This window comes from Castanea sativa, chromosome 7, assembly GCF_040712315.1.
Source record: "Castanea sativa cultivar Marrone di Chiusa Pesio chromosome 7, ASM4071231v1".
In the NCBI taxonomy this organism is placed as follows: Eukaryota; Viridiplantae; Streptophyta; class Magnoliopsida; order Fagales; family Fagaceae; genus Castanea; species Castanea sativa.
Window position 1 is genome coordinate 39,146,945 of NC_134019.1, and position 14,643 is coordinate 39,161,587.

At 36.2% G+C, this 14,643-nt stretch overlaps 1 protein-coding gene and 1 pseudogene across 1 annotated transcript; one reads left to right on the forward strand and one right to left on the reverse strand.

Annotated features, from left to right (window-relative positions):
- Window positions 1-3,954: 3,954 nt before the first annotated feature.
- On the forward strand, window positions 3,955-6,271 carry LOC142643487 (uncharacterized). The gene is made up of 3 exons (XM_075818143.1): window positions 3,955-4,135; window positions 4,255-4,320; window positions 5,857-6,271. The coding sequence occupies exons 1-3, from the start codon at window positions 3,959-3,961 to the stop codon at window positions 5,911-5,913; spliced, it is 300 nt and encodes a 99-aa protein (XP_075674258.1). The 5' UTR covers window positions 3,955-3,958; the 3' UTR covers window positions 5,914-6,271.
- Window positions 6,272-8,281: 2,010 nt separating this feature from the next.
- Window positions 8,282-11,239, reverse strand: LOC142642317 (putative terpene synthase 9; annotated as a pseudogene).
- Window positions 11,240-14,643: the final 3,404 nt, after the last annotated feature.

A 14,643-nucleotide genomic window follows, 5' to 3' on the forward strand; every position in this document is an offset into this window, starting at 1 on the left:
CACTTTGATGATGATGATGGGAATGGTATAAAGGCCATAGGCCCTCCCAATCATTTTGATTGGGAAAAAGTTCGGGCTTTTACTAAATTACTCAAAGTTTTATATGAAGTGATCTTACGGTTTTCAGGTTCTTCGTTTGTTACTTCTAATGCATATTTTCAGGAACTCATTGTCATTCAACATTACTTAAGAATTTTGTGCGATAGTGGTGATGATCCTCTCTTGAGGGAGATGGCAGAGAGTATGAAGAGGAAATATGACAAGTATTGGGGAAGAGTCGATATGATCAGTTTGATGTTATTTGTGGCTGTTGTACTTGATCCTCAATACAAGTTCAAGTATATTAAGTTCTGGTTCCAAAAATTGTATGATGGGGAGCAAGTGGATGACATGATAGCAAAGGTACGAGATGCTTTAGATAGATTGTATGATCATTATGCAACTAGGGCCTCAAGTAGGGGTGTAAATGAGCAGCCAAGTGATATGCTTCATTCTTCCCTATCTATGTTTAATACTGAGAGGCAAGATTCATGGATGATGTTATTCGAGCAACACTTGGCGGAGGAGAATAGTATAGAGGGAAAATCAGAATTGGATCATTATTTACTGGATGGTAATGAACCAATAGTGGAAAATTTTGATATTTTAAGTTGGTGGAAAGTGAATTCATCCAAATATCCAATTCTTGGCCAAATAGCACAAGATGTGTTGCCTATTTCTGTTTCCACTGTTGCATCTGAGTTTGCTTTTAGTGTTGGGGATTGTGTCTTGGATTATTTTGAGAGTTCACCTTCTCCAAAAGTCGTTGAGGCTCTTATTTGTGCTCAAAATTGGCTAATGTGTTCACCAATTAGTCTTCAGCAAGCATTAAATGATCTTAAAAGTTATCAAATTGATTCAGGTAATATAAATTGTCCAATGCAATTTATCTATTTATGAGTGATATTTACTGTTCTAATCATTTACTTATCTCTATTCCTTTCTCTTTTAGAACTTGCATTAGAAATGGAATATACGGAACCAACAACATTGGATGAAGTTGAAAGTTATCATGACTCGGGTAATAGAATCTGTTTGATTTAACTTATCCGTTTGTGAGTGATATATACTTTTCTATTGATTTACTTACCACTATTTCGTTTTCTTTTAGAATTTGCATCAGAATGCTCATCGATATCTATGGATTGTATGGAACAACCTATAGCCTTTGATGCTTGATTTGGTGTGCCCATATCATGGCAATGGGGTATGGTTTGTGATGTTGATGATAAAGATGTGTAAGTGTGTAACAGTTTGTGCAATTTATTTTGTGTTGGCTTGGAGTTTGGAGGTGTAAGCTTGAGTTGGAACTATATTTAATAGCTTGGGCAACTTATTGGCATGTAGCTTTTTGTTTGTTGCTGGGCCTGTAATTGTTCCAACTTATTTGTTTTGGCTGGAGCCATTCAAACTGTTTTGTGTGATTTATTGGCTTGTAGTTGTTTGAAGTTGAACCTTGAAGTTTAAGACGTTATTAGCTTGTAATGGTGCAAAAATGGAACTGTATTGGCTTGGAGGTTGTTATTGTTAATTTGTTATTACCCTTTTTATGTGGGGTTTAAATCTGATATGTTTTTGGGCCCAATTTTATCAATATGAATAAATCGTGTATCCTAAGCTCTAAATATAAGGCCCAATCTAATTAGTGTAAGAATACATTAAAGGCCCCAATATGTATAACGCATGTCTTGCCTGGTTTAGAAAATCGTGTATCCTAAGCCCTAAATATAAGGCTCCAATCTAAGTAGTGTATAGAATACATTCAAGGCCCAGATATGTATAAATCATGTTTTGCTTGATTTATAATTTTTTTTTTAAATTTTTAAAAAGGTTAATTTTAGCAAACTAGACTTCTTGTATTTACAAATCCTCTTTGGAGAAATTATTTATATAGATGAATAGTAGTGGTTATCAAAAAATAATTAATTAAATCATGTATTTTGTACTTTTTTTTTTGGAGAAACAAACACACTTAAGAGAGAGGAAAATGAGTTTTAACCCAAAGACGCACCGCATGAAGTCATGAATTCTTTTTAATGATAAAATCATTATAATATGTGTTGCCAATAATTTTCTATGAAATATGGTTAATTTGATTGTATTTATCCTTTGAATTATATCCATTATCGTGTTAAGTTACACTTATTCTCCTATTTGAAACTTCCCTCTGACATTGTGAAGGATATATTAGCTATTGATTCAAGCGTTTTCTTATATATAGAATCAATAGATAAGGTTTAAGGTGTTTTATATTTAGTTATAAGATTTTAATAATCCAATTAATACAACAGCATAAGAATAAGAGGGATTTGAATTATGGACGTCTTTGTTAAAATTATTAAAAAGTGTCAAATAAGTTACACGATTTTTGGAATATAAAGTCTAAAAAAGTTCTAGTTTTCTAAGAGCATTCACAGCCCAGCTTGTATATCCTATAATCCAATTAATACAACAGCATAAGAATAAGAGGGATTTGAATTATGGACGTCTTTGTTAAAATTATTAAAAAGTGTCAAATAAGTTACACGATTTTTGGAATATAAAGTCTAAAAAAGTTCTAGTTTTCTAAGAGCATTCACAGCCCAGCTTGTATATCCTATAATTTGATATATTTTACCATCACAGCCTGTGATGCTCCAGCCTAGCTTGCAAATTGTGCAAATTGTAAAAAATTTTACAATGTTGCTACAGAACCATCTTATTTCTAGGATGGTACTGTAGCAAGATTGTACAATTAAAAATGATTATAATATTATCTCTGATTCTTCTCTCTCTTCATTTCTCATTAGGTTTTGGGTTTTTGTTTTTATTTGGGTTTTGAGATATATTATTTTATCGTGTAGAAATATTATTTTAATGTGTTGTACTATAAAATAAAAGTTGGGATGCTGGAATATTGTAAAATTGTATTATATAATTGATCAAATAATTTTTTGGGATAGTAAAGTAGGATAGGATAGCATTTTGGGCTGTGGATGCTCTAAGAAATTTGTATATTGGCAATTTAGTTTTTTTAATTTGAATTAATTGAATTTAGAAAGTAGTTTTGTAAAAGTTTGTTAGGGAGAGAACACCTTGGAGAGACTCCAATTAAGTAGTTAATATAACATATAGAAACACACTTTGTTGTTGTATTTGACTAGCTTGCATTTTGTAACTTACTTGGTTAAATGTGAGATAGAAATAAATTATCAAATCAACAACCCATGCTAAACACATACTTTAGTAAGCCAAGTGAAGTCGAAGGAAAAGAAAGAAAACACCAAATCTAGAGAAAATACATTCTTGGTAAAGTTGAAATCCACTTCTATGATCACTAATTGAACCATAATAAAACTAGTGTAAGTGGTGAATTCATGTGAAAGCAATATCGTTTAACTCAGAATTTATCATTAGGTTCTTGAAGAGAAAGAAAACACCAAATCTAGAGAAAATACATTCTTGGTAAAGTTAAAATCCACTACTGTGATCACTAATTAAACCATATTAAAACTAGTGTAAGTGATGAATTCATGTGAAAGTGATATCGTTTAACTGAAAAGTTATCATTAGGTTCTGGAAGAGCTCTAGAAGCCTACAATAAGGAGAAAAACAATTCATTTTAATACGATAAAAAATGGACATGTGTTATAATCATAAGTTTATGACAAGTTCAAAGGAGTACTAGACCCAATTTTTGTATGTGAATAAAAATTGTATAGGTAACATTGCTCAAAGAAAGATAAACTAATCTAATTAGTTGTTGTGATAAATTAACTGGTAAAGTATTTTGTCTTCAGAAAGAAATGTTTGAAATGGATGGTAATAAACTAATAATCCAAAAAAAAAAAAAATCCTATAAGTCGTTGACTGATTTAGAAGCCACAGCATCAGTTGTAGACTCATAGGCCCAACCGCAGCAAATCAAGCCCTTTATTATATGGTAAAAAACAGTGACACACTCATTTTCTCTCTCTCTCTCTCTTTCTCTCTCCCAATTCTAGGGCTTTTTCAACTTTCTCTATCTCTGCTCTCTTTCACAAATCCGAAGAAGAAGAAGACAATTGCCATGGCGCCGCCTCCAGGACTCTATTCAGGAACCAGCACTCTCGCTTTGGTATATAAATTTCTCTCTCTCTCTCTCTGTTTGGTTTCCAAGAAAATAGATCTCAAATTTTCAAATCTAAATAACTTTTGTAATTTACTTTTTTTTTTTTTGTTGTTGGTACTTAATAGGTGGCGCGTGCTTCGGCCTTTTCATTTGGTGTCGTTTACGGAAGCATTAAGCTCAAATACCTCAAGGTACTACTCTCATCAATTTTGCTTTTGATAGTTGCTTTGTTCGATTGGGATTAGTGCTTTATTTATTGCATTTAAAATTATATTTTATTTAATTTCATTACCATCAAATTTCTTAGCTTTATAGAGTTTAGGCATAGCTGACACTTCAATTTTGATAATCAAACATCAAATATATATACTTTCAGTTTCTGACACTTAACATTTGGACTAATTCTGGGTTTTTTTTATAAAATTTCTATCAAAGTTTTAAATGTTGTAGTTTTTATCTTTGAATTTAAAAAGTTGTCGATTTCGTTATACCATACACTGCAAAGGAATTTGCATATGGCGTACAACAACAAAACCTTAGTCCCAAAACTACTGATTGGCTACAGACCAATTGGGGTCACTCATTAAGTGGCACCTTAAAAGGCTAAGGTGGTATGGAATTAAATTAACGGAAAAGAGTAATGATACGTCCACAAATTGTTCACAACAAATCATTGTTGGCAAATTGTTATTGGCTGTTACTAGCGGGCAAAGAAGTAATTTCAGTGGTGAGCCTAAATTAGAACAAGTAACAGCTCGGATTAGTTGTGAAAATGTTGTGGACTTGGCATGTCTCAACAGATAATGAATGAAAGGAGAGAACTGAATCGACTGAAACCATTTAATAAAATTTTCCATGGCAAAAATGTAACTTTACAAGTTTGAGGATGAAAGTGGAACCTTCATGAAATTGCAAAGATCCAACAAAAATTTTTTTTCAGCCTTTATTTTTATTGGGTTTGAAGCTTGGTTCATATGTTGTTGAAGCTTCTTTAATGGCAACTTTCAATGCATATGAAGGTATTATTATTAATTGGTTGATGGACTGTAAGGTTGTTGTAAGGTAGTAGTAAAAGAAGCTCGATAAGCTAAGGGCAAATGCAAAGTGGGGTTATGAACTTTTCTCTATTAGAGAACCTTTTCGCTCTTCCTTTATGCATTAGGATTGCACCCCATTTTGTGCTTTTTTTTTTTTTTTTTAAGAAATCACTTACTTATCTAAGAACTTCTTTTTATTAGTCAAGAGATTATGAGGAACGAATATGGTGATATTTTTGCAAAGGATAGTTTTGTTGCCTTTAAAATTATGGCAATAGCGATTTATCTTATCCCAATAAGGTGATTTCCTCGCTGGAAGTTTTTGCTTTGTGCATTCTTGCATAAAGTTGTTCACTTCTGATTGCTATTGCCAATGAGCTCTAGCCCAAATGGTAGCTCCTACCATTACAAGAGCATGGTGGAGGGTGAGATTGTGGGCTCAAGACCCACCTGGTGCATGTGTCATTACAATAAAGATAAAGGTTGTTCACCACCTTTGGTTGCTTCCATTTCACTTGAGTTCAAAGATAATGTTGGGCTCTCTGGAATGACAATCTTATGCTTCTCTTTATGTTTCTATGAATATGCTGTTTTGGCCGTTCTTTGTCATTTATTTTTGTCTAAACACAACAAAGTCATTTTACATATGCTTATTGTTTATTTTTGTTTTTGAACTTTTGTTACCTTCAGGCAAAGGCTAAGTCTCATCAGAAAGCAGAAGCAAAAGCAGCGAAGGCTCATCACTGAAGGGGATGGGCTCCCTTTAACATTGGAAGTTAGGCATGCGTTCTGTTTGGTATAGAAAATAATGCAAAATGATGAATTGTACCATTTTTTCATCAATGCTTCAAAGCATTTTGGATTATGATGAACAGCTGCTGAAGTTTTTTTACGAGAATTGTTGACTTTTTCCTCTGAGAAATCTTTACTTAGTTGTTCTTTAGCAATCTGTGATGGCATTTCAGTTTCTATTGCCATGTGAACCACGGGGAAAAATGTTAGATGGTGATATCTTCCCTTCACGCAAATAATTATTGTTTTTCACGCTGAAACCATATTGCATGGTTTCTGCAGTTTAATCCATCCTTTACTCTCCTTGCATTTACTTGTCTTATTGATCTTGGATGCAGCCAATAAAGATTCTTTGTTAATCTGTGGTCTCAGCAGCTTATATTCTATAAATTTCGGAACAAATTTATAGCTTAAGGTTTTTTGGTACCTCAGCAATCATACTATTTTTAAATGACGGAATGAATGAAAAAAAATTCATTACATATAAGGCCGGGTCAGGGTGATATGGTACACCACATGTCAAGTTTCTGATTTAAGTTTTATATCTTCTGTGAAGCTTCTACTATTGCCGGGCTTTTACAAGTTATAGGATTCAACATTACTCTTAGGAAAGGCTACGTGCAAACTCAGGCTTGTGTTGAACTCTGTTAGAAAAGTAGTTAAATTATTAACTTTTTTAGACTTCTTAATAGCTTAAATTTTTGGAACGCTACTTATCATGGTATGAGAGCAACCAATTTAAAAGTCAAAAGATGTCATGTGGTCTCCGGTGTGGACTCATTGATTCTACGCCACATGAGAGCAATAAGTTATACCACATGTACCACTGAGGTCTTGATGGGGTTATTATCTGAAGTGCTCACCAAGTGAACCAATACAAGGACTCTTACCATAATAAGCCACACCCGGCGGTGGTTGTTACTTATTAAGGGAATCTTAAATTTTATTTGTTGGCTTTATTCAGTGACAAATTTGTTTGTAATTCTTTTTATGTTTGATATATTTTTCCTGGACTTATATGCATTTTGGGTAGATCATACTTAGCCTTTCCTTCAAGGTTGGAAGATGCATCAACTAGAGATATCGTGACCATCAAGCGACCAAGAGGCGACCTAGATGGCCACAAGATCCACGTGGCAGGTGTTTGGATGAGAGCATAGCCATGCACCTCGTAACTACCATGCGACTAGGTCACAAGTTGCACGATCTTTGTACTCTGCACTTCACATGTCCACTGCTTATCTGCTAGTGCGCTCGCGCGCACACACACAAAACTGTGAGGCGTGGCAAAAAGCTTCAAATAAGGATTGAACAAACCCTAGAAACTAGAAGAGTGATAGAAGTATGAAGCCTATCAAGTGTATGAAAAGAGATAGCTTTTTTCCTTAAAAAAAAACCAAAAGTCATTCCTCTCTTTTCCATCTCCTACATCGTATTGATTAAGATTCTACAACCACCATTCTCACCCATATACATAGACATTGTGAGTGAGTGAATGACAATGGAAACTTGAGAAGCCATATCCAAATCCAAATCCTTTGATGGCTTTCTGTTGGTGGCTCAACGGTGGTGACTCTAGTAAGCTAGATGAAGAAAGATTTGGGGAAGTTGGTTGCTAGTTAGAGCTTGGAAGGCTCAAGTACACAGACAAATATAAGCTTGAACGGTTTATAGTCATCCATGTACTGCAACTATTCATACTAGTGGTGTTTTTCAATGGGTGGTCGGTAGAGAGGTTTTTTCCACCCGATTGATCGTGTTTTCCTCTTTGAAAACACGTTTTGATGTTTTTGATAGACACCTGTAACTGTAAGTGACAGCTGGCAATGCTAGTCAGTTGGGTTAGCTAGTAGCTAGTTGGGGTAGTTAGTGATGGTTGGTTATGGGTTAGTACCAATGGATTGTATAAATGGGCAAGCATTACTTGTAGCTACTATTGATGAATAATATAGTGATTACTCTCTCTTTCTCCTTAAAGAGGTCCAAATCCCCTCGAAGTGATCTACCACAGTTCAATTTCTCTGCCCAATTCTCTAGGTGCTTAACAGTTTTTGTGTGGTTTGTTTTATTTTCCAAATTTTCATATTGCTCTTTACTTGCTTTAGTTTGTTCTTAATCTTGCTTGCAATATGAAACTTGGCTAAACTTGTATATTGGACTAAGTTGTTAGTTTAGTATTAAAAGTGATAGGCCATAAAACTTTGTTTTAAGGGTTCTAAATACTTGCTTAGGATAATATAGCATATTTCAATGGACATGTTGAATTTTGAGCCAAAAAGAAGAAGAAGACATTGAATCTTCCAAATCATATCCTGCTAAAAGTTTAATCAATAGGGATTGCTTTGACAATTAAAGAGGTTAAATGATCTTTAATGGCCCCAGTCGAAGTTCCAATACCATCTCCATGTTGGAAGATGAACTGAGCAGTTCGGGCCATGTTTAGTGACATAGTTACTATTGATCTTGGCAACAAATTTTTGGCACTCTCTTTGTTAAGTTTTTTCCATGAAGAACTAATTAATTCCTTTATGCAATGTTTTGCTTGAACTTCGGATATGCCTTCCCGTACTATGCAGCACTGGATGGATTTTGCCACATCACCTCTCTTGCTCTCAGCCTTTAGATAAAAGAAAAGAAACAGAGAATTAATACTTAATGTGGTAAAAAGTAAAAACTAAATAATATTTGATGACTAGATTAAACTGCAAATATTTGTACCAAGCAAGCATACATAGGAAGTTCCTAAATCATCACTAAGTCGAGTTATGAGAGATGACCAATGTATTAGCTCTGACCCATTCTTGAAACAATCAAGTGAAGTTTTTGTTAAGGTGCACCCACTCTGAATACAGGCATGAAACATGGCTGCAGGACCACACACTGAAATACAAGCATTTTCTAGGTACTCCACTGTAGGTATGTATCCACTATAAAACCACCGTGCTTCTACTAAGTATGATCTACAGAGATTTGCCCACTCTAATTGAAAATAATGCATGCCAATCAGGCATTAATTGTGCATGATGGGATATTTATGCTAATCAATCTCCGTACTATGGAAGTATCTACTAATTTTCTCAATTTTCTTTTTTGATGCCTAGAACTTCATGGTTCAATAGATACTTTCTCATATTTTCAACGAAAATGTCAAGGGTTTAAAAATCTCCTTTTTTCAACTATTGAATTATCAAATTTTTTTAATTATTTTTTTATTAATGCTTCAATGACAATTGGACACATTAAAAAGTTGTGAAAAATATTATGAAAACTTTTGTATCCTCTCTCCAGTTAAAGTTTCAAAGTATTATAGAATTAGCTTACCTCTTCGATAAAATTGGGGAAAGTATTCAAGCCATGATCTTTGCTCACATCACTAACAATTTCATTAACAAACTCATGCATGGCATCATAGCAAATCTGCATGTACTCGGGTAGGTCCACCATTGCGGTCATTTCCCATCTGCAAAAAGAAATAAGAAAAGAAGAAGACAACGATTAAGAAAAAGAAAATGAAGGAAAAATGTTTATCATCAAAGTGATGGTTTCCACAAGATAAAATATAGTATCCTTGATAAATATATTTCTATTTTACCGATTCACAGCTTCAGTGAAGCATTCAAGCTCATCGAGTAATCCATATATATCACACATGTCATCAATAGCTGTTAATATGCATACAAATTTGGTGAGGCTTGTCCTGCACTTGGAGAATTGGGACTTAGAAACGATCCCCGTTGCCCAAAAATAATTTTCCATCAACCGGTCCCTTGAGAAAGTTAGCTTTTCTGTCAAACCCAAGTCTCTCCACCACCTAATGCATCAATTTTTAAACGTTATAATTTGATTGCAGGTTTTCCATTGAAGATTATGGATGAAAGTAATCGCTACCTTTGTAACTCCTAAATTTTCTCGCTGGTGTACGGATTGCACTAAATTGTAATCCAACTTAGCCAGCTCGAGTAAAGTCAAGTTCCTTGTATTGTCCTTTTGATAGACATCAATGAAGTTCCGAGCTTCAACTCTTGGCAACCTCCAATGTAGGGGTACTTCCAGTGACTGTTTTACTTGCTTTGCTGAATTACAGTCCAATTTTCCCATTAATGAATTCAGGTTTTTCATACTAAAATCCCTGGCTTCTTCCAATATATTTTCTCCACACGTTCCAAGGTGTGAGGCTTCATACAAACTCAAAAGTCCCTCGACATCCTTGGTTAAGCTGGCAACGAATCTCCCATCTCTACTTCTGAATTTGTTAAACGCATCTGTGTACCACGAATTGTTTAGCAAAAAGAAAAGAAAATATGTGCATATGAACAAAGTTTCTCTTCGAATCAAACTCTCACTAAAAAATTAATATGGTTACATATTTTCAAAATTTAATAATTAGATTACATATTTTTATATTCTTTAACATATATGTCAAATTTCGTTCAAATTGGAAGTTTATTACTAATCAATCTATAAACATATATATTTTTTTATAGATAATTTAGGAATACAAAAATTTGAAAGATGACATAACTATTGATCATTAATTTTCTTAAAATTTTGCAAGTATGAATTAGGATATAATGAGAGAATGTAATCTAATAGTAGATTTGTCAAAATTCACATTTAATAAAAAGATATAAAGGAAATTAATAATTTTCTTTAAATTAATTTGAAGAGAAAAATTAATTTGTCTTATAACAATAAGATAACTATTTATGCTATCACTAACTGGGAAACCACGTTCTCTTAAAACTCGAAATTGCAATGCTGTTGTGTAAAGATCATTAGTGACAACAGGATTTTGAATACCAATGACATCTTTTATCTCTTTTTCAAAGTGGTATGCCACTCCCAATCGTTGCATTGAATCTATAAGCTTCAGTAAGACACTAAAGTCTTTTGTGGATGTCAGCAAAGTTTTAACGTCTTCCTTCAACCCCTCAAGTCGAGTGGCATGGATCTAATACTACAACATAACCAAATATTCATATAGTACAGATAAATAATTAATGTGTCAATATAATATAGATGGGGATAATAAATGGACTTATACTGAGCAGCAAGTGGTAAAGGACTCGATGAGTTTGTGGTCCCAAATACTTGGGTGATAATTAGCTGATCTTCTTGAATTCAATTGTTCATTGAACTTTGAGACGATCACGAAGAAGGGTACAATTGATAGGCCTTGCTTGTATAGTTTTGTATGTGTCCTTGTTACTGCAATTGCACTTCTTTCATAATTTAATGTAGTGAGGCATGAGAGAGTGGAGTAAGAAATTGCTAGTTCCATCAGGAGAGTGTGGCTTTCTTGAACAAGTTGATTTAGGTTGGTTTGAGTTTGAAGCTTAAAAAAGTCCGGGGGAGCATCCCCTTATATAGACCAGAAGTGAAGCAGCAGGCCTAGTTTTTAGTAATATTCATTGTACTAAGAATTAATTTTAATTATATTATTAAATGTCCATGTCACTAAGAATAAAAAAAAATGAATATATATACAAAGAAGTAATTGTCCCTCATTTTCTTAAGAAAGTGTGTTTTGTGTAATATAACTTATCACGCTCTCAACTCTGTATAGACATTGGTGCTTGACTTGCAATTTGCAAAGATGAATAATGGAAAAAGTTCTCTCCATGGAAGTAGACCCAAGCGATACGACCATATCATTGGAGGAGGCTGACCTCCTCATCCGGAGCACAAAAAAGCAAAAAACTTTGACACCAGACTTTTGCCAACAACACAACATTCGTTCTTACAAAGATTCTCTGCTCGAACCAACCCATTATTGGGATGACTGTTCTTTAAAAACCCAGCAAATACAGGATGACGAAATGGAATTTGATTAGGATGATGATTCCAATGACAAAACACCACAGACAGATACTCCTCTCCAAGGAAGATAAGGCCCGTATACGTGCCCCTTGGAGATCTACCATCATCATCTTGGAAAATCTCTCGGGTTCAAATATTTCGACCACAAGATTCGGGCCATATGGAAACCACAAAGTGACCTCCACATCATTGACTTAGGACTTGATCACTTTCTCATTAGGTTCAAACTAAGAGAGGATTATTGGAAAGTTCTCAATGAAGGGCCTTGGTTCATAGGTAGACAATTCCTATCGGTCAAGCAATGGACACCGGGCTTTAAGCCTTTTGAAGCTAGATTCATCACCACAGCCATCTGGGCACGCTTGTCAGAACTTCTGATAAAGTTCTACGACCGATCCATTCTTCAAAGGATAGGCAACCAATTTGGAGAGCTACTCCGTATCGATGCTCGCACTATAGATAACATCAAGGGATGCTACGCTAGACTTTGCATTCAAATTGATCTTGATTCCCCATTCGGATTGGAAACATGTCGTAGAGAATGCAATATGAAGGAATCTCATCCCTTTGTTTTGAGTGTGGTTGCGTTAGCCATAAATCAAACTCCTATCCATCTGTCATACGTCCTATCACCTCTCAACCACCCCCTCCTAACCCCGAAGTCGAAAAAGACGGCAAAGCTAATGACAAGTTTGGGGAGTGGATGATTGTCAAAAACAGGAAATCAAATCCCAGGAAATCCTCACCGGTAGCTGCCACCGGCTCCACCTGTCCGCAATAAAGCGGCCTAGTTAACTAGCAACACCAACAGACCCGTGTGCCCCGTTCAACACGTGTGACCCATTCACATGATAGCTTACACCCACACACCCATGCACGTGACAAAGTCACCCACACACCCACACACCCCCTGACAGAGACATCTCCCACCCTACCCCTTCAATCAACCCAATGTCTCCTACAGTGCATGTCACATCCTCACCTATCCCAAACCCTTTGAACCGTAGGCCACAGCTCAAGAAAGCAAACAAAAATTAGATGAAGACGTCTAATCCATCTGCAGATTCTTCCTCGTCAAAATTGACAAAAGCTTCCCATAATCATGCAAAATTTTCTCTCACGTTAACTCCTAGTTTAGGCAACTCATCTGCCTTTTCCACTTCGAAGAAAAAAAATCCCCAACCCTAGTGTTGATGATATCTCCCATGATGAAGACCACACACGCAGCCCTTCGCTTGTTTCCAACCCTACACCAAATATTCCCTCCAACCTTCCCATCCCTCCCAACTCCCCACCCATTCCCAACCCATCTGCTACCATCCAAACCTCTTTCCCCAGCAACCATGAGCTTGCCGAGAGAAACCAATGCATCTTAACTCCTCTCGAACTTAACTCTATTCACCCCACAAAACAGAGACCAATGGGCTTTGCTCTCTTAAAACCGCTTGAGACCCATTGGGAATCACCTTCTCAGATGGATCCAATAGTGCCCTAGCTCATTCCGGGCCCACATAGAGAGGGAAGTGGAGCGAACTTAGAAGGCCCAAGCCCACACCTTGCCACCAAACACCTCGTTGGGCCATGTGATCATTCTAGTGACTCAAGATTTGGCCTTTGTCTCACAGGCGATATACTTCCCTCCCAACAACCAAGAATCAATACCGTTGACCCCCCTCCACAACTTGAACTCATCATCGACTCCTTCTGAGCTGAATGTCACCGCAGCCCAAGACGATGTTCTGACTACCATCTCCCTAACGAACAACACTCTGTATCTTACGTGCATGAGGGAATAGGCAATGAAACTTCTCTGCATGGTCCAACCACAGATTGCATGCTTCAGACTCTCCATAGACCAGTGTCAGAGCCCCCTGCCATCATACAGAACCATTATTATCCCACAGGAACGCTCCCTGATGACACCACCTCCACTAGCATGGAGGTCCGAACTAGCTTTGTCAACTAACCCCTTCAACCCATCTCTAATGAAGATCCTAATATGAAACTGTAGGGGCGCAGGAAACCCTTATTTCCACCAAAACTTCTCCGACCTCAACCGCTCCCATCGTCCTGACATCGCCATTATCATGGAAACTCACATCTTCGGTCAAAGAGCTGAATATATCAGTTCTTCTCTTGGTTTCAAGAATGTTTGCTGCTCTGATGTTGTGGGCTTCCTTGGTGGAATCTGGATACTTTGGAATGAAAGAAACATTGCTTTGGACATCCTATCTGTCACAGATCAAGCCATCCACACTTTTGTTCAAGTATATGCCTCTAATCCCAACTCCAATTGGATCCTCTCTGCCATTTATGCTAGCCCTAATCAACAAACTTACTTCAATCTTTGGGATGACGTAGTTGACTTTGCAAACTCCAACTCCCTTCCTTGGCTCTTAGTAGAAAACTTTAATGACATCCTCTCCCACAATGAAAGCCTCAGCTCTACCCCCTAGTCGTAGACGCATTGAAACTTTTAATGATCTCCTTAATAAATGTAGTCTCATAGACTTAGGTTTTAGTGGACCCAAGTTTACGTGGTCTAACAAAAGAAATGGTGGTCTTGTTATGAAGCGTTAGACAGAGCCTTATCAAACCTGCAGTGGAACTTCTCTTCGAGGATGCTTATATGCATCATCTCCCTAGAACCTCTTCTGATCATCACCCCATTCTCCTCCACACTTCCCCCTCCACCATGCACAACTTCGATCCCAAGCCTTTTTGCCTCGAAACCATGTGGTTCAATGATCCTACTTTCCCTTCTATCATCCATCAATCTTGGTAAGAACACCCCAGAAATATCGAGGCAGCCATGGATGACTTCACTACTTGTGTCAAATCTTGGAACTCAGATGCCTTTGGTAA

What these genes read in the sequence shown, in the direction of transcription:
- LOC142643487 (XM_075818143.1), top strand. Translation starts at nt 3,959, where the DNA reads ATGGTAAAAAACAGTGACACACTCATTTTCTCTCTCTCTCTCTCTTTC. An exon ending in GAACCAGCACTCTCGCTTTG is followed by an intron (nt 4,136 to 4,254) that starts GTATATAAATTT and finishes GGTACTTAATAG; the next exon opens with GTGGCGCGTGCTTCGGCCTT. An exon ending in TTAAGCTCAAATACCTCAAG is followed by an intron (nt 4,321 to 5,856) that starts GTACTACTCTCA and finishes TGTTACCTTCAG; the next exon opens with GCAAAGGCTAAGTCTCATCA.